The sequence below is a fragment of the Ursus arctos genome, unplaced genomic scaffold (genome assembly GCF_023065955.2).
Source record: "Ursus arctos isolate Adak ecotype North America unplaced genomic scaffold, UrsArc2.0 scaffold_25, whole genome shotgun sequence".
In the NCBI taxonomy this organism is placed as follows: domain Eukaryota; kingdom Metazoa; phylum Chordata; class Mammalia; order Carnivora; family Ursidae; genus Ursus; species Ursus arctos.
Window position 1 is genome coordinate 36,273,126 of NW_026622930.1, and position 24,156 is coordinate 36,297,281.

Below are 24,156 nucleotides of genomic sequence, written 5' to 3' on the forward strand. Positions count from 1 at the left end.
AAAGAGGTATACCGTGTGCAAACATGTAATAGAGAGCACAGGTCTAAAGACCCAACATACATGAAATTCGTGTCTACCTAAACAAAAAGAACAGAACTGATGTCTAAACTATAATTCAGGAAAGGGGCCTGAAACAAACAAACAAAAAGCCCCCTAAACTACATACCTGGCCCACTGCATACTGGGGAATATGGGCCTGTTATCATAAACTTCGAGGTATGTCCTACACACCTTGTAGGGTCCGGGAAGTATAGTAGACATGCTAGTATTGAGGAGTGCTCATTCTGTGCTCATTGTTTTAGAATAAAAGCATTCATCAGAGTTGTGTGATGCTATGTAGCCAAAGAGAGATGAATCTCGGGCGGGGTTTTCATAGATAATATATAGGGGGGAAGAGTCATATAAGGTGCTTACCATGAGGACAGTAGAAATCTATGCTAGACATTTACAAAGTGAAGACAGGAGAGGCCAAGTTGGTAGAGAAGGTGTTGGGAATGGTCAGTGGCTTGGAGATCTTAATGCGGTTAAGGAACTGCAGCTGACAGTGTGTGTGGATCTGAATGTTGGGTGTTTAGAGGCATTTACCTCCACCAGCACTGAATTGCCCACACCACCAGTCTAGAAATGTGCAAATAAGGTGATCCATGACAGTCTGTCCCTTGTACCAGGGAAATGTGTGAGCTTTCTGAGTCAGTCACTCTGAAATGGAGAAACTTTGGAGAAGGCGTGAGCTAAATGCAGAAAATGATTAGATTTATTAGGGAGGGAGTAGGATAAGATCAAGGGTCGTTTTGAGGAACGTGAAGAATATAAAAAGATTAGGAAAGTCAGGGCAGGGGACAGATGGCCATGTTGCTGCAAACCGATGAGAGTGTCGTCAGGTAGTTGGGCGCCAGTCCTAATCTGAGGATCTTTCAGGAAATGTCTCTTAAAGGGCCACATGCTGTTGTGAAAACCATAGTAGATAGAATTCTGAATCAGGCTTAGGTTCTCTGGGCAAATGTGCCTCCCGCTGTCACAAGTTGACCTGGGATCAATTTCTGTTGATTGTCTGTGTATCTAGAAGCAATGGTGTGTTATAGAAAGAGCAGAAGGGCTTTAAAGTCATCCAAACCATGGATCTGTTAATAAGCTTTGTAAAATGGAAAGAATATACCTATATCATAGAGTTTGGGTAAGGATTAAATTGTTGCTGTCATTTTTTTCTTTCAAAGCCTGAATCAATGGACTCTAAGGCAGCAATATTGAAATTGCTACTGAGCTGTGTTTGAGCCTAGGAGAGGGATATTTGATTTGCCACTCCGCTAAAATGTTAGATGCTGTGATTTCACAAAAAGGCCTAAAGCCGCTCACCATCCTAGGAAAGAGATCTTTTAAGTTACTTTATGCTTTCCCAGAATGTTGCTCATATCTCATTGATAAAATAATACAGGTTTTTGTTTGTTTTTTAGTTTGTTTTTTGGTTAAAATATCTTAACCAACATATTAGAAGCTCCAGACGATAGTGGCAGTGGGCTGTTGCTGTCATTTGTCTATAACCAAAGCCATAGCATGTTTCAGGCATTCATAGGTGACCATCCATCGATGAGCAAATGAAATAGCAGACAAGGACAGGATTGTTTTAGAGTGCTTTGAAAACGTCAGTGGACTTAGGGAAGGAGTTATTCCCTTTTCTTTGACTCCCTCAGTGTTATTAGATTAGATAAAATTTGCAAACCTAATATAAATAAAGGATTCATTAAAGGGAAAATAACAGTGTAAAGATTTTGTTCAGGTAGAAAACATCACCAAGGGCCAAACTCTTTGTCTAAATGAAATTTTCAAGACAGTTTTGAAGTGTTCTGGGTATTTAAGAAGGTGAAACTAGAATATATTATAGAGAGCTCTGTTATAACATGCAACGTTGCATGTTGATTTCCCAAAGCAAAGATTTTGGGGGGGTGGCTCACGCCTTTGGCCTTGTGCTAGAGGCTAAAGCCTCCGGTCAGAAGTTTGTCATTGGTTCTACTACCCAGGAGCAGAGGGACAAACGGCTCTGGTGAGATTCGGCTCATCTTCCTGCCAAGCTGGCATGTGTAAATCCAGGGATGCAGACAGTTCTCCTACCGAGTGGCTTTCTCCAGTCGTTTTGGCTTTATGAAAAGTAGCACTTAATAAAAGTGTGTTAATGGGAACAGATGCTATACCCGTTTAATAGTTGATATTCCGGGGGTTCCGGTTGTTTGGAGGGCTATTTGTCTCTTCCTCAAAAGAGAGGGACAAAACTTTTGGCTTTTTAAACATACTTTTTGTGATAATTGTGGATTCCCATGTTTGTAGGAAATAACGCAGAGAGATATAACGCATATATGCCCTTCTCCCAGTTTCCCTCATAACCAGAAAATTGACATTGGTACAGATCATCAATCGTATTCGGATTTCACCTGTTTTAAACACACTTGGGCGTGTGTGCATTCGTGTGTGTGTATGTGTGTGCGTGGTTTTAGGCCAAATAATTTTATCACAAGTGTAGATTCATGTAATCACCACCACAGTCAAGACACAGAAGAGTCCCATTACCCAGATCCCTTGTGCTACCCTCTCACCGTGACGGCCACCTCCCTCCCCACCACCTTCCCGAATCCTGGCGACCACTGATCTGTCTGTTCTCTAGCTCTACGACACGGTCATTTCAAGAGCGCGCTATAAATAGAATCGTGTAAACTTTTGAGATTAACTTTTTTCATTGAGCATGATTTCCTTGAGATCCGTCCAAAGTATTGCATGTCTCCAAAGGTCATCCCTTTTTGTTGCTGAGTAGGATGCCATGGCTGAGGGGTACGGCTGTTCGTCCAGCTAGTCACCCGCTGGAGGAAATTTGTGTTGTTTTCAGTTTGGAGCTCTTGCAAAATAGAGCTGCTATAAACATTCATGTACAGGTTTCTGTGTGAATTTAAATTTTCATTTTTCTGGGATGAACACCCAAGGGTGCAATTCTGGGTTATGTGGTAAGCACGTGCTTACTTTTGTATGAGCCATCATACTCTTTTACAGACTAGATGTGCAATTTTGTATACCCCGCAGTATATGTGCGATCTGGCTTCTCTGTATCCTCACATCATTGGGGGCTGTCATTATTTTTTATGTTAGATAGGCAGGGATATCACATTGTGGGCTTAACTCATATTTCCCTCATGGATAATAATGTTGAACATATTTTCATGTGCTTATTTTTTATCTGTATATTCTCTTCAATGAAACATCTCTTCATGTCTTTTGCCCGTATTCTAATTGGGTTTCTTTTAATGTTGAGTTTTGAGACTTCTTATATATTTGAGATGTCTGTTCCTTGTTGCATATGTAATTTGCAAGTATTTTTTTCCATAGTTTGTAGTCTTCTCATTCTCTTCAAGTTTTATACTGCTACATTTAAGCCCGTGATGCATTTGGAGTTCATTTTTGTGTGAAGTGTGAGGCTCAAGTTGAATATTGTTGTTTATTTGCCAATGTTATGTCTACTTTCTCCAGTACCATTTGTTGAAAAGGCTGTCTTTCCTCTGCCAATACCAGACTGTCTTGATTAGTATAACTATATAGTATATCATAACATTGGGTAGAGTGATTCCTACTACTTTGTTCTTTTTCCAATGGTCTCGGATATTTCCAGATCTTGTACTTTTCCATATAAATTTTTTAGAATAATTTTGTCTATGTCTTCAAAAGAGCCTTACTGGGACTTTAATAGGAATTACATTAAACTCATAGATCAATTTGGGGAGAGAGAATTGACATATTTACTATGTTGGGTCTTCCAATTCTTTAACACAATTTCTCTCTCCATTAACTTAAGTGTTTTTTGATTTGTTCTTTCGTCAGCATTTTGTAATTTTCAGGATAGAGATCCAGTCCCTGTTTTGTTAGATTTCTATCTAAATATTGCGTTTTATAAATTAGAAGTAGTAGTATGTTTTTAATTGTGGTTTCCATATATTCATCATTATGTTTTACTCTTTTTTTGAATATTTGTTTGGCAGTAAGCTCTCATCTATTGCTTTTCCTTACAGTCAGTACTCTCACCTATCACTCTGCTGCCTTTGACCTGCCCTGGGCAGAAATTAGATCACGTTTGCAGGATCTGGGGCTCTGGGAGGGTTCCTTGAGGCAATAAGTGCTGTTCAGGGGCATCTGTGACATGTAAATCCTACATGCTCTGTGACAGTGTTTTCTCCTATTTGTGGACATTTTTACTTGCTTTGGTATCCATGGCTATTTTCTGGATGATGACAGTTGCAGTAGGTTTGATTACTGATATGTCTGGTTTCCTGGCAATGAAGACCTTGGTGACAAATATCAATATAAGTAAGACATAAGCCAAAATGCATTTAGGGCTTATTTCCCCAAGCCCTTTTAATAATGTCAACATAACATGCTATACCAAAAAGATGATAATTTGGTTTTTAGGGTATTTAGAATACTAATGAGTTTTAAAGAAATTTCTTAAACTTAAAAAACATATATATTCCCCTGTGCTACTAAATAGGCTCATGCCTATAAGAAAAGTTTAATTTTGGTCCTAAAAATGTTGTAAAATTTTAGTCACCATGACAGCATACATACTATCAAGTAAACAAATAGCTAGCAATGTTCACGGTTGTATTTTCAGGTCTTATCAATAGCATTGATACAAACTTAATTAAGATAGTAGATACTACATTTAGTGATAGAAATTCACAATGAGGGGTGCCTGGGTGGCTCAGTCAGTTAAGTGTCTGCCTTCAGCTCAGGTCATGATCCCAGGGTCCTGGGATTGAGCCCCACATGGGGCTCAGCAGGGGGTCTGCTCCCTTTCCCTCTGCCCCCCCCTTTCGCATTCACTCTCTCTCTCTCAAATAAACAAAATCTTTAAAGAAAAAAAAAGAAATTCGTAATGATGTACAAATCATTTAAGAAAAGCTGCTTCCATTAGATGAAATGAAAATAGAGGTTTCACTATCATAAAGGTGATTAATTGTAAAAGTTGATTTGTAAAAAAGTCTCGCTTTGCCTTTGCCTGTGTAGACTTTTCCCCGAACGTTCCTTACTTACACCCTCCTCTGACCTGCTACATAGTATTTCCCCTCAGGTTGGCTTCCTTTTGCAACATGCTAGCCTTTCCCTGTAGCTTTGACTGACCTAATAAGTTTGTCTTATCTTCCTGGTAAGATTGGCAGGCAACCTGCATGCAGGAATTGTTTGGAGTCAGTTTTGAATCGTTATATATATGTTTCACCAATAATAAACACTGTATACCAGTACTATATAATCACAGAATGAAATTAGGTAGTCACATGTCTTGCAATGCCAATATTTTTAGAGATTGAGAATGGTGATAGTAATGATTTTCCATATAGTACTTTATCATAGAAAGGCACACATACATACATACACACATAACATGTGCAAATCTTAGGCATACAGATTGATAGATTTTTATGTATGTATATACCATGTAGCTGCTAATCAGATCAAACTGAATTTTTTATTACCCTAGAACACTAGCCCATGCCTTGTCGAGGCAATTACTGTGCCCTTCTGAAGTCACCACTATTTTAAAAATTGAAATATAATTCACATATCATTAAATTCATCATTTAAAAATGAATAGTTGAGTGGTTTAAAAAAACTCTGGAAAGGATACTTGTACATATAAATACTCAAAAAACTATGCCCTTTTGTCTATTCCCGTGGTCCGAGAGAGCTAAACTCCTAAGGCACTTTACTTACAGTGAAGGGTTTAATTTACCAGAAAGCTCAGTCTGATATTGCTATCCTATTTCAACTATATGTAATAACATAACAGACTTTACTCAATAAGAACATATTGATCAGGGTCTAGGCTGATAAATGTCAGCATATTGGGAGAGTGGGTGGAAGTCCTAAGTGTTCTCTGAAAAGTTTCTGATTTTACAGGTCAGAGTTATCTTACACATAAACACACCGAGATAGATAGATAGATAGATAGATAGATAGATAGATAGATAGATAGATAGATATATCAATCATAATATCATATACTTATCATAATACCCTCTAAATCCATCCATGTTGTCACAAATAGCACAATCTCATCCTTTTTATCATAATATCATATACTTATCCTTTTTATCATAATATCATATACTTATCATATACTTATCATAATACCCTCTAAATCCATCCATGTTGTCACAAATAGCACAATCTCATCCTTTTTATGGCTGTGTATATACATATATATATATATATATATATATATATATATATGTATATACACCATATCTGTAATCTACATATGAGTGTTAGAGTTGGGAAAAAATGTTCCAGTGTGATCCCAATTGTGTGAACATTGATAGTTTGTTTTATTTCATTTAGTTTTTCTTCCACTTAATAATTTCCTGATCTTTTCAAGACAACATAATTTTCTAGCTATTATTTTATATATTATGTTATATCTTCTTGATTTACTCTGTCTGTATATACACATATATAGGTGTATACGCATATTGGCATGTATATGTATATGATTTTAGACAATCAAATAATCAGATCTCAAATTCTTTTTAGAATTAGATGCAATATGAATGACTGACCTACATATCTGTTGCTTCATTTACTGCTCTGACTTCTTTTGACTACCTTTATTTTCTACAGTTGGTGTACACACACACACACACACACACACACACACGCACACACATGCACACATGTAGATACATTAAATTGCATACATAATTTGAAAGAATGCTGATGGCACATCTTTAGGAATTTTAATTTGCTGTCTCTACTGGAAGAAGAGGAGGTTGAGACAGATGCTTTCATAATCACAACCATTCTAGAAATAGTTGTCACTATTGATTTGGCAGCTCAGATTTCTGTTTCTTTAATTTTCTTTAGGCAATACCTACCTGTTCAAAAGTACCTTTTTTAAAAATAAAAATTATATATATTTAAAGTGTACAACATGATTTGATTACATATACATAGTGAAATGATTACTCCAAACTAATTAACATATCCATATCTTCACATAGGATTGTGTGTGTGTGTGGTTTTTAAAGTAAACTTTTAAATTTAAAATACAGTACTTGTAGGGCTGGTTTGGTGGTTATGAATTCCTTCAAACCGAGGGCTTCAGAGGGGAAGGGGTTGGGGGATTGGGATAGGCCAGTGATGGGTATTAAGGAGGGCACGTATTGCATGGTGCACTGGGTGTTATATGCAAGTAATGAATCATGGAACATTGCATTAAGAACTGGGCATGTACTGTATGGTGACTAATATAACAAAATAAATATTATTAAAAAAATAAAAGGGGTAAAATAAAAAAAAAAAAGCTATGGTAATCAAACCAGTGGGGCAATGGTATTGGGCCACACTTATGGGTCTGTGAAATAAAATTGAGAGTGTAGAAATTTAAAAAATAGGGGCACCTGGGTGGCTCAGTCGTTAAGTGTCTGCCTTCGGCTCAGGGCGTGATCCCGGCGTTACGGGATTGAGCCCCATATCAGGCTCCTCTGCTATGAGCCTGCTTCTTCCTCTCCCACTCCCCCTGCTTGTGTTCCCTCTCTTGCTGGCTGTCTCTCTCTCTCTGTCAAATAAATAAATAAAATCTTTAAAAAAAAGAAATTAAAAAAATAAATAAAATATAGTACTGAGATGTGGGAAAATTATATTATAAATGGACAGCTTAATACATTTTCACAAAGTGAACATATGTGTATAGTCAGCACCCCAAAACCCCCTTACCAGAAGCTCCCACCCCATGTTTTATCCAGGCATTAGCCATCTTTGCCCCACCAGAGAAACCCATATCTTGACTTCCAGAACCCTATATTGATTTTGCCAGTTGTGGAACTTTATGTGAGTGGAATTATGGAGAGTATACTCTTTTGTGTCAGTTTCTTTTTCAACCAACGTTATGTTGTTGAAATCCATCTATGTTATGTGTAGTTGTTTGTTTTTTCATTCTTGTTGCTGATTTTTGTCCATTGTGTGAATATACCACAATGTTTTTATCTGTTCTAATGTTTATGCTCTTTGTGTAATTTTCAGCTTGGCACTGTTATGAACAGTGCTTCTACAAATGCTCTCGTTTATGCGGTTTGGCATATGTATACATTTCTGTTGGGCATAATCCTGGAAGTGGAATTGTTGGATCTTAGGGTGTATATAAGTTCAACGTTTGTCAGTATCGTCAGGTAATGCACGTACCTGGAAGCATGGGAGACGTACATTCTTATAAAGAAGCTGGAGCATCATTTGTCATAGGTGACTTTAAAATGATCATTGCCAGATTGTTTCCAAAGTTGTTTCTACTCTTCTGGATAGTTCAGTCAAATATATTTTAAAATATATTTCTTTTTTTTTTTTTAAAGGTTTTATTTATTTATTTATTCGACACAGAGAGAGACAGCCAGCGAGAGAGGGAACACAAGCAGGGGGAGTGGGAGAGGAAGAAGCAGGCTCATAGCAGAGGAGCCTGATGTGGGGCTTGATCCCACAACGCCCTGAGCCCAAGGCAGACGCTTAACTGCTGTGCCACCCAGGCGCCCCTTAAAATAGATTTCTAATTTTAGAAAATATTTTCACATGTGGAAAAGTACTCTTGTTTTTACTTTTTAAAAAATGTGAGGTGAGTTGGCACACAATGTTCTGTTAGTTTCAGGTGTACAATTTAGTGATTTGAGAAGTTTGTACATTATGCTCTGTTCACCACAAGTGTAGCTGCCGTCCGTCCCGTTACATTGCTATTAAAACATCACTGACTGTACTCCTTACGCTCTGCTTTCTATTCCTGTAATTTACTCATTCCTTAACTGGAAGCCTGTATCTCCCGCTTCCTCTTCACCCATTTTGCCCAACTCCCCACCTCCCTTCTGCCTGGCAACAGTTTGCTCTCTGTAGAGTTCTGATTCTGCTTTTTATTTTTTAGATTCCATTTATGAGTGCAGTCGTATGAAATTTGTCTTTCTCAGTCTGACTTATTTCACTTATCATAATACCCTCTAAATCCATCCATGTTGTCACAAATAGCACAATCTCATCCTTTTTTATGGCTGTGTAATATTCCAGTGTGTGTGTGTGTGTGTGTGTGTGTGTGTGCGCACGTGTGTGCATGTGTGCGTGTACCACATCTTCCTTTTTCATTCATCTATTGATGGACACTTAGGTTGCTTCCATGTCTTGGCTGTTGTAAATAATGCTGCAGTGAACATAGGGTGCATATATCTTTTTGAATTAGTGTTTTCATTTTCCCTGGATGATACCCAATTGGACCATATGGTATTTCTATTTTTAATTTTTTGAGGAACCTCCATACTGTTTTCCACAGTGGCTCTACCAATTTACACTCCTCCCAACAGTGTATGAGGCGGTCCTTTTTCTCCTCATCCTCGCCAATATTTGTTTCTTGTCTTCTTGATTTTAGCCATTCTAATAGGCATGAGTTGATATCTCATTGGGGTTTTTATTTGCATTTCCCTCATAATTGGTGATGCTGAGCATCTTTTCATGTCTCTGTTGGCCATCTGTATGTCTTCTTTGGAAAAATGTCTATTCAGGTCCTCTGCAAAAATAGTCTTATTTAGTCAAATATATGCACATAAAAAAGTACAGACATAAGACAAAGAATTGAGAACAATTGAATCTCTAAGTTTCATCAGAGCCCTAACTTCAGAAAGTTAGTGGCCCAGAACATCACCACCTTTAACTAAAAAATAGTAACAATTGCTATTTGCTTCTTTTTATTACTTATGATACTGCAAAACCAAAATGAAAAATTTGGTAGAATTGGTTCACTACATTTTTTAAACAAAAATCTTAAGTCTCACTTTTGTATATGTAGTCTATTTGCAGAAAATATATCTCTAAAGTGAAACCTATGAATTTTAACCTATAATCTCTTACTGGTTATAGCGGTCTTCTGTTGATATGACCTTTTACTTTTAAATAATGGAAGTTAATTTGCTTTGGTTTTATTTCATTACATTGTTCCTGAGTTAATTCCTTGGGGGTTTGGATACCCCAGAAATTGGCAGACTAACCTCCAGACAGCTGCTCTCCTTTCGTCCACATGGCTGCCTGATTATACTTTAAAAAAAAGAAAAGAAAGCGAACTTTCATTTCTTCCCATAAAATGAATGAGAATTGAATTCCTGTAGAGAGCTTTACTTCAGTCGTTGGCAGTTTTTGAGCTCCTCATTCCCCAGAAGGATTGTAAAAATGTTTTATGTGCAAATGTCACTTGCCTTACTCTCTCCACTGATTTTCACTAATTTAATACCAATTCAGTTGGATCAGTGAGGGGAGATTAATTAGCAATGCATGACTTAATTGCATCAAAGGAAGCAGGAACATTTGAAGAATGTCAGTGGTAACTTCATTGCCTATCAAAATGTCATTAATGCATTTATTCCTTTGTCCTAAGAAAGAGAACAGGGGGTCATCTTCACTTAGCAATTATTATTAAAAATAGCTGACACTATATTACTCCTGGCGTAATAGATAATCAATAGAATAATTTCTTTTAGAGCAGTGAGAGTATCAAAGGGAGCCTTGTTTTGTTCACTACTTTCAGTCACTTAAAATAGAATTACCACCATTATCCTTATTTTCATATTAGAAATTTGATATAATTGAGTAAAATTGATCAGTCTGTTGTCAATGAACTAGGACGTAGTGAACGATAGGGGACTACCTCCACTAAGATTAAAGCTGTCAGCCTTCTGCCTCATTACAGTTTCACATACACTTCATACAAGCCATGTACTATCTGGTTTTGTTTCAGGTAAAATTACCTTTTCTTTCTCAAATGCAAATGAAGAATTTGAGAGGAGGGTGATTCTCATACACTACTGGGTTAGAGAGTAATTGGACATACTTTTCGGGAAAACAATTTGGCAAGATCCTTGAAAATGTTTTTATATTTTACCCACTAATTTTTTTTCTAAAACAATCTGTCCTCAGACAATCTGACAGAGGTACAGAGTGTTTGTTATACCTTGATTTATGACAGGGAAAACTACAAATCCAGATCTCCAGTTATAATGCAGCAGTTAATTGTGTTATAATTGTATGATGGAGTATTATGCAATGATTCAAATTATGTTTTTAAATCAGTATTTCATGGCATCGGAAATGATTATAATGTGATATTGGGTAAACAGAAAGAAATAAAGGTTTAGAGATTCAGGTTTTATGAAAATGGTATATACATACATAAATATGTGTAAGTCATGGAGAAAACTTACGTTCTTCTTTATAGGTTTTCGATTTCCTACATTTTATATAGTGATTGTCAAAATGCATTTTTGTAGTGTATTCAAAGAGTTAACAGAGAGGATAAAGCCACTTTCTTTGGACTTTGTCTAATCAGCCATTTCTTTAGGGAAACTTGATTTAACTCTTTGGTTTCTAATTAAAGTATTTAGTCTTGCTTTTCTAAGGTTTTGCAACATTACTAATATTATAATGGATAAAAGTGATGGGGAAACTGACATCTATCAAATGTGTTCACTTCATACTAATATCTAGCTCAGGTCCTTTTCCTATATACACTAAAGCTTATATTTCAAATAAGATGACTTCCTTTTAGCAAATAGTAATGGGATAAATAAATAATTTGTCAATGCATCCTTAGGTCTTTACCACACAGTAAAATATACCACACATTTATTCGAAGCTGGAATTAAAGTGCTTAGAAGTGGAAACACATCTGCAGAGAAATCTAGGCTGTTCTATGGTGGTGCTAGTGGTGGTGGTCACATCAGTGATTTCCTAATAATTAAACTATAGTTTGATTAATAGGACCTTAAATGATTTTTAGAAATAAGCATTTATATTTCTGTATCTGCAAGGAACCAGAAAACATAAAACAGTGCCAGATGTTACATTTTATTCTTGGTCGAGCTTCATTGAGGAGCATGTCTTAACAGCTGGAACTCATAGAGTTCTGGGTTTTGCTTATAACTTATTGAGAGGCAATCACATTGTAACTTATTGAGAGCAAATCACATAACCTCTATGCAGTACATTTGTCTTATGTGTAACATGGGGCACTGGACAAAGAACGGTGATTTTTCAAGCTATTCCCGACTGGAAGCTCCGGGGTGGTGGGCGCTATGGGAGTTTTTGCTCTTGGATCTGGAGGGCCTGTGTACTAGTCAGCAGGTAACTAGTACATAACCAACTCTCACTAGCTATGAATTACATGAGTAACTGAGGGTGCCCTTGGTATCATAAATAAATAAATTTCAAAAAGTTTGATTTTTCAGATCATAGGTGTTCTTTTCTTTTTTTTCAAGGTTGGTTGCAGAATTCTAAAAATGATTCCCTCCATAGAACCATAACTCTTCCAAAGAGAAATCTTATTCATTGTCTTAAGTAAGATTTTAATTTATAACTATCCTGACATGAAGAGGGGATAAATAATCACTATTAGTATGAATATTTTCTACTGAAATGTAATTTCATTCATTTATAACTATAAGATACCCACTAGGGAACCTACCCAAGAGAGATTGGATATGACATTCAAGGCAGACTTCATTGAAATTGGGACTAATGGAGCAGGTGTTAGAGTTATCTTGAATGATAATTTTATCACTTAAAACTAAATTTTGCCTTGCCTGAGACACTTATTAGTGCTTTCATTTACAGAAAAAAATAACACTATACTCCTATTTTGATGACAGACACAGCATGTAAGGCACATGCTCTATCCAGGGGTAGGGAAAGAACTTGCCTCTGGGTGTGACTTGGATTTATTTCAACTTAGTTTTACCTTGTCACGTTATGACATCTGGACTTCAGTATATACATAGATAAAAATAATAAATGAGTGCATGTCATAAGTGGAGTGAAACGAAAAGGGAAAGTTGCACTTAAAATGTAATAAAATCCTCTTTTGATATGCCACCGAACAGAGAATATTGCTAACATTAGAAGATTTCATTTGCAGCATGAATCCTGAACGAAATAATTAAAAGGACATAAAATGACTGTTACCAAAATGAATCTGAAAAATTAAAAATCCTGTAAAGTAAGTGGAATGGAAACAGAATGATCCATTTCCCACTAAGCTATTCAGTGTAATGTTTATGCATGTGTGTTTGTATTTTAAAGTTATTTTTTCTCTTTTGGCTTTTCTAGCACTAATTTCATTTTCAACTCAAGGAAAATATTAACATTAGCTAGTGCTTGAAATATCTTCAGGTTCAATGCTGAAATATTTTCTTAATTTTGCCTGGAATCTCATCAAACAGCCAAGATACAGAATTCAGACTGGGGTAGAAAATCAGAGAAAAGCAAATTGCGTTTGCAGAGAACTAATGCAACAATAAACTTTGTAACAATACTCATGTTCAATAGGGATAATAAAAGCCGTTTCTTTAGTCCCGGCCATGTGCAGGGCTATACTGGGCTGAGCTCAAGCCTCAAGCCCTTTCATTTAATTCCTGCAATGGACCTATGACAGAAGGACTATCATCCCATTTCACAGGTGAGGTTTAGAGAGATGAAGGAATTTAGGTTACCGAGGTGGTAAGTGATAGATCTGCACCAGACCTAAGTCTTCTTGAGCCTGCTCTTTTGCGCACCTTGACGCCGTAAGTAATGACTCCTAGGTAGCATGGGCTCCCATGTCACCCTGGCCATGCCCTGTCCTCACACTTTCCTCATTGTACGTTAGTTGTTTTTGTACATGCCTACCTCCCCCTACGGTATGGTTAGTCCTACACAGCAAAGACTGTGTCGTATTTACCCTTCTAGTTCCAGGGGCTTAATGCAGTGACAGCCTCCACCATAGAAGCTCACTAAGGGCCTATGGGATGACTAATGTGGTCAGAAGTCATAAAGGTTAATATAATAAAGAAAACACTACATTATTATGGAAAACAACTGACTTACAGGAAAGTGCTAATTGCTTCTAATGTTAGGAATTCTTTTCCTCCAAGATGAGATTTTTCAGGATAGGTGAGTTGATCCCTACTCCCTATGGGAATTCAAAGGAGTAGAAAAAACCTACAGAGTAGCTTAAGTGATAACAAATAATAGGAACAGTATTAGGAAAGATTAAGGGAAGGGATACTGAAAGTGTACTTTAATTAATGGTCTTCACATTTATGATGGACTTGTCTTCTACACAGGGAAGCCGCCAACTTTTCATTGATAGTGAGCCCCAAACAAAAGGAATACTCAGGATATTTCAAGCCTTGGATAATTTTTAAAGGTTAAAATGCATGTCCTATAGAAAGGAAAACTATTTCATATTAAAACTTTATTAAGCATATCTTAATGGAGAAAGATAAGCTTAGACTTCAGTTTGAGGGCTTGAAAGCCTATCAAAGAAAAACATTTCTGATAAGGAATGGTTTACCAAGGGGGTTGGGTGAGGATTCTAAGTGAGTTTGTACATGCATCTTTCAAGTGGGTGGTACTGACTTCTGTAATCATATCTTGCTTGATGATGCTCTGATTAAATGTGTTGATAGTGTCCATTTTAATCTGGGTCTTTAATTGCCCTGTCTGAAAGCTACAGGCAATAAGAGCTCTCAAACCCTTAGAGAGAGCTATCTAAGCATGTTTCTGCCATTCGCGCTCTCTTCTGAAGGGTGCCTGGAGCTTGAATTCTCCTGTTTTCCCTCAGCAGTCTTTAGGAGTCAAAGGCCAGGGTGAGCAAGGGCTGCCATGAGGTAATGGTGCCACCTTGTCGTCAGTGCCACTTCCAATTGCCTGAGCCCCACAGAAGGCTGGTGAATACCCTTTCACTCCCTGCACATAAATTTATTTGTAAAATGAAAATCTTTTCGAGTGATAAAAGACACACCTTGAGGCCGGAGTTCTCTCAGCCTGTGCTAGCACGTCAAGTTGCAAGGGAACTTCTGTCGATTTTGTTTTCTTATAATTGATTCATATGATTCCACATCCAAAATGGAGGAAAGTCCATTACCCTGAATTTTGTTTTAGTTGTGAAAAACTCTAAAACAGAGACGAGACTAAAATGAATGTTAATGCCCTATTTTATCTGGCTCTTTGAGGAAATTACATCGAGCGTTTTTCTGAGACCCTTCCTGACTACCTTAAGACTGTTCTTTCTGTGTGGAGATCCATACCCCTCTCAAAGCTTTGCTTTATGGTTCTGTGTTGTAACAGTCCATATGCTCCATCTCACTGGGTTATTAGGTCCTTGAGAGGAGAAGTATGTCTTTTAACTTTGCATTCCCAGTGTCTGGTACCGTGTGTTGCAGACTTTGTCACAGTCAATAAATATTTATTGGATGACTTTTTTTTTTTTCCTAATGAAATAGCCCTTTCTCTTTTCTTCACACTAATTCATTTCTCACTTTCTTCAGGTTCTCTCCATCTGTCCCAAGGACATGAGAGCTGATATCTGTGTTCATCTAAACCGGAAGGTTTTTAATGAACATCCTGCTTTTCGATTGGCCAGCGATGGGTGTCTGCGCGCCTTGGCGGTAGAGTTCCAGACTATTCACTGTGCTCCAGGGGACCTCATTTACCATGCTGGAGAAAGTGTGGATGCCCTCTGCTTTGTGGTGTCAGGATCCTTGGAAGTCATCCAGGATGATGAGGTGGTGGCTATTTTAGGTACTGTGAACTTTCCTAATGTAGTAGCAAATGTGTAACAGTTTTAGAGATTTTGCTTCTCAAGTTTCTTAAGAGAAATTTCCTCTGCTTGGTGACTTTGGAAATTGGGTCACTAATGAGATGATGAATCTTAGTGAAAACTAGTAACGCTCTTTCAGCAAAGAACAGTAGTACTGGTCGCAGCTTAATGAGCTGCACAAGGGTTTGATTAAACTTTCTTTGGCAATAGTAGGACAATACCTTTTAGACGAGAGCTGGTCATAGCCTAAGGTGACTGTATCTCCTGGTGTTGTTAAGTGTGAAGAAGGCTTGTAGAATGATTTTCAGGTGAGTAACCTAGAATGTTAGTCTCGGAGGGCCCATAGTACCTGTCTAACTCAACACTTTCCTTTAGACATGAGCAAAATGAGGACCAGAAATGTTTAGTGACTTGCCCAGCTAGTTAGTAAATGAGTTAGGACTTGAGTACAGATCATTTTATTCTAAATATTTCTGCCTCATTCATCACAGTGGACCTGAGTAATGAGCTAAAAGTGATGAGGAGGTAAGTGAATTTGACCCATCATATGGGAGTAATCACAATCCAAGTAAGTTTAGGTTTACAAAGCTGGCTCTATCCATTCATGAACCAAGAGAATTATTTGGCTAATAATAAAATTCATTCTAAAATTCGGAGACCCAGTAGATGGTTATACTAACAACAACAACAAAAAAGCAGTCGTAGTGTATATAAACAACAAAATTTTGAAGAAATTACATGTTTGGGGCAATGCAATATTTTACATATATATATGTAAAACTATACTAAATGGTATTTTACATAATTTCTGCTCAAATGTCTGTAGCAGATTCATGAAGTCCACATAGACATAAAAGGAAGCAATAATGGGGTCAGAAGAGAATCATCCCTTGTTTTTCTCTCAAGTAAAAGAAGTTGGAATTGCAGGATGTCAGCTCCATTTCATCATATTTTTTCATGGCTTATGTCTCATGAAAAATGAGCTCAGTTTTTAAACTATTGGATTTTTTAGCTACTGAGGTCAACCTACAATAGCTTGACTGCCACTTATTCTTGTGAGTCAAAGATTGACATGTATGTGAGAAGCTGTAAAAGGAAAATCCAGCACAAAAATAAAGAATTGATTTCAAAAAGCACAATTACCTGAAAAAATACAGAGTTGAGAATTGAGATGCAGTGGCCCTTCGTAGGAAAATACCTTCAGTAAAGTTTGTAAGAATTACAGAAAGCGGTTCAGGATTGCAAGTGACCAAACACTATTGTTTTATAAACCTCTCCTTAACTGAAATAATATTACAGTTAAGGCGAAATCTCTTTTAGGAACTGTTTTTATTTGTGATTTTTGCAAGAGAAATTCATGCAGCTCTTGAGAGCACTGTGGGTGTGCTCAGTGCTACTTGTGTTTGCTCCACTTTGTTTCCTGGAGTATAAAGGAGTTAAATATAATCCTTCATAAAAAGTGTACATTTTGCCGGAACAATCCTTTGTGGTAAAATGAAGCATATATACATGACAAGCATTATTGTTTGCTTAAAGAAGAGGACAGACCGCAGACCCGAAACAGGTGTATTTTCTTTTCCTGCACGTTCGTGTCAATGGCGGGTGGCAGGCATCGAGTATACGGTGAAGTGGCTCTGCCTGGTGATGAATGACCTCAGCTGTGTACTCATTGTCATCTGCTTTGCCCCATTTTCGTCATCACAGCCTCACCTTGGTAACTCACTTTCTAAAAAGAAGGCTGGAGAAAGCCCCGGGTGCAGTGCCTCCGGGTTGGGCCTGTTAAGCTGGAATCATTTGCTCAGTGAGACAGACAAAATGCGTTTTCTTTTCCTTTTAAATAAAATGTTTTTACATTTTACATATTTTAAAACACTGGTTTTACACAGAGACATAGTAAAAACGAACACAGGGCCCCTGGGTGTTGGCCCAACTTCATCATACATCCGTCACATTTTACTTCTTTGTGTGCTTTTTGTTTATCTTCTTCAAAAAATCTTGGGATTCAGGGACTTTTCATCTTTTGATTTAATGAGTCAAATGATATGTATACCTCTCTCTTCCCTGACAGCTTTTCTTTCCTTTTTTCCATGAGCCTCTAACATAGATTAATTCAGCAAAAGGGCAGACGATTTTTGTTTAAAAAAAAAAAAAAAAAAAAAAAGTTTCGACCCGGAAGTGATCTCTGAGGGCGGAAGTGCATGCTCAAGGCGGGGAGGCACAGCAGCGGCAGAAGACTCGCGGGCCGCCTGGGTGCGGGGGTGCCGGGGGCGGGCGAAGACACTGTCTTATAGGAGTCTGTGGTTTGGTTCAGCGACGACGTGACAGACGCGGAGATGAGTTTTGCGACCTCTGTCCTGGTGTAGAGCCTTGTGCCTACAGAGGCAGTCTGAGGACGCTGTGGACCGGACGTGTGGACCCGTGCTGACTTTCTGCAGGAGACCGAGCATGGGGCCATGGAGGGGCTGCCCTTGTGTTCGCACCATGGGCAGGTCCACCCTGGAGGCAGCTAAAGCCCCGCCTGGAACCTGCGAGAAAGGCCTTTCCCTATCAGCCAGCCTCCTGACTTGTAGATCCTCACTCCAGCTCCATTTTGTGACTTATTAGGCTTGCGATGTCCATTTTGTGACTTAGTCTTGTGATTTCCGTTGAGGATGCATGTTTTCAGACTTCTCTAAATTAAAGTACTTTAATGATTCAGAGAAGGATGGGAGGATTGATTGTTTGACACTCAAGGTGCCTTAGCAATATTTTAAGAAAGGGAAATTCAATAGTGTTACTTCTAACATTTTGGTGACTGCCCATTCCATCCCTGCTCTTCCTGTTTTTCTTCTTCCTCTTCTCATTTTTTGGTAATTGAGTTTTGAAATAATTACAAATTTAATGAAGAGTTGCAAAAATTATCAGGGTGTGAAGTTTGATATATATCTTCAGGTTTTCTGCCTTATTGCGTACGTCGATTGGGTCTTCTGCCCACATAAACTTTGGGAGGTATTACAGGTTTGGGTTCAGACCACTAGAGAAAAAGCAAGTGTCACAATAAAGCGAGTTGAATGAATTTTCTGGTTTCCAGTGCGTATGAAAGTTATGTTGACACTGCAGTTCACGAAGTGTGCAATAGCGTTATGTCTAAGAAAAAGTATATACCTTCATTAAAAAGTATTTTATTGCTAAAAAATGGCTAATCATCTTTGCTTTCAGTGGATCATAATCACCTATCACAAGTCACTATAACATATAATGAAAAGTTTGAAGTAGTGTGAGAGTCACCAAAGTGCGATACAGAGATCCAGAGCGAGTAAATAGATTTGCTCGATGCGGTGTGGCCACAAATCTTCAACTCATGAGAAAACACGATACATGGGTGTTCACGTGTCTTACTACTACTGTGTTTTCTCGGTGTCTCCGTGCATCTCCTGTAGTTTGTGTTGTTCCGTGGATGCTGCTGTGTTATTTGGTGCAAAGATATCCATCACTGTATATTTTCATTGTGAATTGTGGCTTTTAGCATTGAAATGTGTCTTTTTTCATCATGTCTAATGATTTTTTGCCTTGTAAGAGTCGGAAAGAAAGAACATCTCTCACATCTGAGCATACCTGAGAAAAATGAGAATTTATCTCAGTTGGTCTGATAGGAGAAATAAGCGGGCCTTGCTCTCTTTTACACGGATTCATTTCCTAGTTGAAAGGTAGAGAAGGGAGGTAGGTCATTTTAAAATTAAAATTGCTGAATCCAAAGAGCAGCTGCAGCGTCATTCTTTTGGAACTTTGCCTCTAAACAGTCTCTTGGTAGGTACATAATTCTTTAGTGTGTCAAAAATGCTAAGTGTTTAATGAATAAGTTCTGAACCATAACTAATTAATGGAAAGATTAAAAAAATGTCGTCAACAAATACCTTCTGTTTTTAACACTGAAGGATGGCTGCAAGATATTTTTCTAAGTAGGGCAGGTGAACATAATTGCAGTTCACGTCTTTTTCCAAGTTGAAGCTCTTTGAGTTCCTACACCTCCACCTTTTTCTTTTCGACCTTCCTACTTTTTATGAAACACAAAATTCCAAATTAAGTTCATGATGCATACGTAATATTTGATATTCTTTTATATCTTCTTGCGTTTAAGTTCCTCCCCTATAATTACTTAATGTGAACAGATTTCTTGGTGTGGCTAAAATAGCCAGGTTACTTTTAAGTGTCTCCACGAGGGATCTTGTACCGTTAAGGGCTATGAAAGTGACATTTCCCCGTGAACCGTAGACCTGGCCCCTAAGATGTTTGTTCTGCTGCATTCACATTTTGTCCGTTCTGTGTCTACTGATTATTAGAATCATAGAGTTGGAGTTATTAATCTACCGCAATCTCTGGCTAAGTCTTTTAATTGTAAATTCGAATTCCCAAGAGAACTAGGCTCATTTACATAGAGTTTGGATGGAGGGGTTAGATATTGTTGTGGGGCTGGGGAAGGGAGCATAAGTGAGACAGGGACTGACAGAGTTAAGTAACAATATTCTTAAAAAATAATTTCTAGTACCTGAGTTAGGATTTCATTTTAATTGGAACCGGTTATTTACAAACATTTTTGCATTATCAAAGAAAACTTATAAATTAGTGTTCAAAATCCAAATTCTGCTTATTTTTATTCCAAAAAGAAAAAAATCTGAGATGTGAATGAAGAATATTTTGCTATTTTGAGAATCTGTGAAAATGTGACTTCTATGCTACAAGTTAAGATTTCTTCCTGTATGCTTGCTATTAGAAGTCAAGTGTTTCACACCTTAAATCCTTAAAAGGGCTTTTCCCAAGCCCCAGACAATTATTTTCTTTTGCATCCACATTTCTATGTTGAACGATGAACCAGGTAGGTTTGCTGTACATATTACGGTGATGAACACGGTTAATTCAGACAGTTCCATAAAGGTCAAACTAGTTATTTGCTTTTAAAAAATTGCATGCTTGTCTTATTTTAAGTTTTTGAAGTAGTGATTATGACATCATTTGTACATGGTTCAAATGACATACTTTTGAGTTCTTCAGTCTGTAGATTTTTGGATAAAATATAAATCTTTACAATCCGGTAGTTTAGACTCAACTTCAAATTCTCTCCCCATCCTCCTTCAAAACTAAGTCATGTTTATTCTCTCACCTTGTTATTTCTTTATCCTATGCTTAATATCCCTTCCCATGACAACTGCTCATAAAATTCTGGTCCTGGGCTGTGGCTGCCATCTGAAAGACCTGTTAGCTCACAGTCCATCATCTGCTTCAACCTCCAATTCTCTGTTATGTGGCCGCCAAAATAATCTTTCTAAAATTTAATTTATCAGGTTAGTCTTCTCATTAAGATTGACTTTTTAGCAACTTGGGGATAAAATGTAGCTTCTAGCATGGCCGATGAGGCCACTTGGGTCTCGTTTCCTTTCCCGCCTGACTGGTGCCATTCCCTCGCCCTACTGTGCTTTCACAGCAGGCTGCATTGCTGGAAGATTCCTGATACCACCAAGTTCTCTCCTACTGGCAAGCTTCCTTGTTTAGAACACATTTTTCTCCTCTTTTTAGTTGTCCTATCCCTTGCTTGCTCATGTTCTTTTGTTCTTTCCCTTATTGCCTGGTCTGGATCAGGTGCCTCTTATCTGGGCTCCCACCGCATGCCTACACAGCGTTCTTAAAGCCCTTTCTACTTCTATCTTTTACTTGTTTCACTCTCCGGCTGCACTGTAAGCACTGGAAACATGTTGCTCACTTTTGTCCCTCTGTCATGTGTGGTAGGACCCCCTTAAATAGGTTCTCAGCGAGTTTCAGTTATCCAGGTTAGCTCGCACTTTATTCTGCCATCAAGCTGTTTTCATCATTGTGTTTGTTCAGGGTACCCAGGAGAACTACGGCCTGTTGCCATTTTCTTTATGTTTTATCTTGGAATACTGACTACCCTCTGTTTCTCTGTCCTGTAAGTGCTTATAGTAAAATGCATTTCCCTAAGATTTGAGCTTCAGTATGGCTCTATTATGGATTGAGAAAACACTTTCGTACTATTAAATAGGCACTCTGAACAAGGAGAATATGGCAGGCCAAATGTTAAATATCTCAAGTCACTAAACGCTCTTCAGTAAAACACTCCTTGTTCTTCATCAGGAGCTCCCAGTATCAAGAAGGACTCTAATTCGTACCATGGTCATTGGCCACCGTAGGAAAACTTGAAATTATAGCTATGGAAGGGGACCTCATTTTGATTCCTGAAAGCAGCATGACTTCCCCCATCAACTGGAATAAATAGTTCTGCAAGTCAGAATTAATTTTGTTAGAAAATAAATATTTAAGAGTTCAAAGGGGTTCAAAGAAAGAAAAAACCATTTTTGTAGTTAGTAAATGAGCCCCTCTCCCCATGCTTAAGTAAAATTTAAAATCCATGCATACGTTTTGATTTTAATATTTCTTATCAAAACTATATTTAAAAAAGTGTACTTCAGCCCCATTGAGAGTCTGATTTAAGTACCAGTAGTTATTGAGTACTCATTATTTTATATGCATTATTACGTCAAATCGTTTAACTCTGTGAAGAGAGCACTTACTGTGGTCATCTTACAGATGAAGGAGCCGAGGCTCTGCAGTATTGGGTCATAGAATTTTGAACTAATACAATTATGTGGTTTCATCTTGACCGAAAATATAGGGCCTATATTGATGTTCCCAATGTGTTTCCTTTTATTAAAAAAAAGACTTCTCTAACAACACTGTTAAGTGCCATACTAGTGCGTATTACAAAAACCCTTCACCAAATATTACCTGAGTAGAAGATGGTTAATCAGCCATTAAGGATCTAAAAATACGGTCCCAGTGACTAGTTTACCACCAGGCAGGTGGTTTGGACTCAGGAGAACTGGCTCAGCGTGATCTCAGGAGCCTTCAGAACACAAGATGGGGATCTTCATTTCTGCTCACAGGTCCTTCCTCTGGGTCCTGGAAGAGAACCACCTCATTGGTAGGAAAGTGGAAACGAAACTTTTAAGGATGCTTTGGGATTGCAATGGCCACAAATCTTTGCAGTTTCTTCCTCAAAGAGGTGAACTTTATTTCTCCATTCCTTCAGTCCTTCTGACCTTGTGACTTGTCTCAGTTTTTACGTTGAATCCTCCACCCTTCCCTTAAGTGCTGACGTTCTCTCGACAGGGTGGGGCTGCTTGTCCTGCTGTCTTGCTGCTCTTCTCTTTCCTGAGGTCACTACCTCCACTCACAGAAAGCTTCATCTGCATTTTCCCGACTGTCGTATGCCTGGGATGTATCAGTGTCCTGTTCCCACTCTCCTTCCCTACCCTCATCCCTTACTGATATCAGGAGACTCTATTTTTACATCTACTTAGTAAGAGCTATTTGGCTCATTCTTAGTGTAAATAAACATTTATAAGCTAAATCAGTGATTTTTCTTTTTTTAGTAGGTAAGAATTACTTGCTTCTCTAAAAGTGTCTTCCAGTTTGTATCCATTATAATTTTTGAACAGAATGACTTTGGACATCGCTGAAGGTGGGCAGGCTGATATCAATTCTAAATGTTTAAAAAGATTCTATTCTATACACCTATATAATTTCTTAATTTTGACACTCATCACCTTGTTCTTTCTGTTCTTCCCCCCCCCTTTTTTTTTCCCCAAAATCCTGACAACATTTTATTTCTGAATGACCAAACGGGGACATGGAATGGACAATTCTTTTTTTTTAAATGTTTTTTTATTATATTATGTTAGTCCCCATACAGTACATCCTCGGTTTCCGATGTAAAGTTCGATGATTCATTAGTTGCGTATAACACCCAGTGCACCATGCAATACGTGCCCTCCTTACTACCCATTACCGGCCTATCCCATTCCCCCACCCCTCCCGTCTGAGGCCCTCAGTTTGTTTCTCATAGTCCATAGTCTCTCATGTTTCATTCCCCCTTCTGATTACCCCCCCTTTCTTTATCCCTTTCTTCCCCTACCGATCTTCCTAGTTCTTATGTTCCATAGATGAGAGAAATCATATGATAATTGTCTTTCTCTGCTTGACTTATTTCACTTAGCATTATCTCCTCCACTGCTGTCCATGTTGCAGCAAATGTTGAGAATTCATTCTTTCTGATAGCTGAGTAATATTCCATTGTATATATGGACCACAACTTCTTAATCCAGTCATCTGTTGAAGGGCATCTCAGCTCCTTCCACGATTTAGCTATTGTGGACAATGCTGCTATGAACATTGGGGTGCATATGGCCCTTCTCTTTACTACGTCTGTATCTTTGGGGTAAACACCCAGTAGTGCAATGGCTGGGTCATAGGGTAGCTCAATTTTTAACTTTTTAAGGGACCTCCACACTGTTTTCCAGAGTGGCTGTACAAACTTGCATTCCCACCAACAATGTAGGAAGGATCCCCTTTCTCCACATCCTCTCCAACAATTGTTGTTTCTTGCCTTGTCTATTTTTGCCATTGTAACTGGCGTAAGGTGGTATCTCAGTGTGGTTTTGATTTGAATTTCCCTGATGGCTAATGATTTTGAACATTTTTTCATGTGT

The 24,156-nt window shown here is 38.0% G+C and overlaps 1 protein-coding gene across 1 annotated transcript in view; it reads left to right on the forward strand.

Moving 5' to 3' along the window:
* KCNH5 (potassium voltage-gated channel subfamily H member 5) overlaps positions 1 to 24,156 on the forward strand; it is a 277,122-nt gene that overhangs the window by 195,103 nt on the left and 57,863 nt on the right. The window contains exon 9 of the mRNA XM_026486888.2: positions 15,348 to 15,600. Coding sequence (XP_026342673.1) covers positions 15,348 to 15,600 — 253 coding nt within the window. The remainder of the gene's footprint in view (positions 1 to 15,347; positions 15,601 to 24,156) is intronic.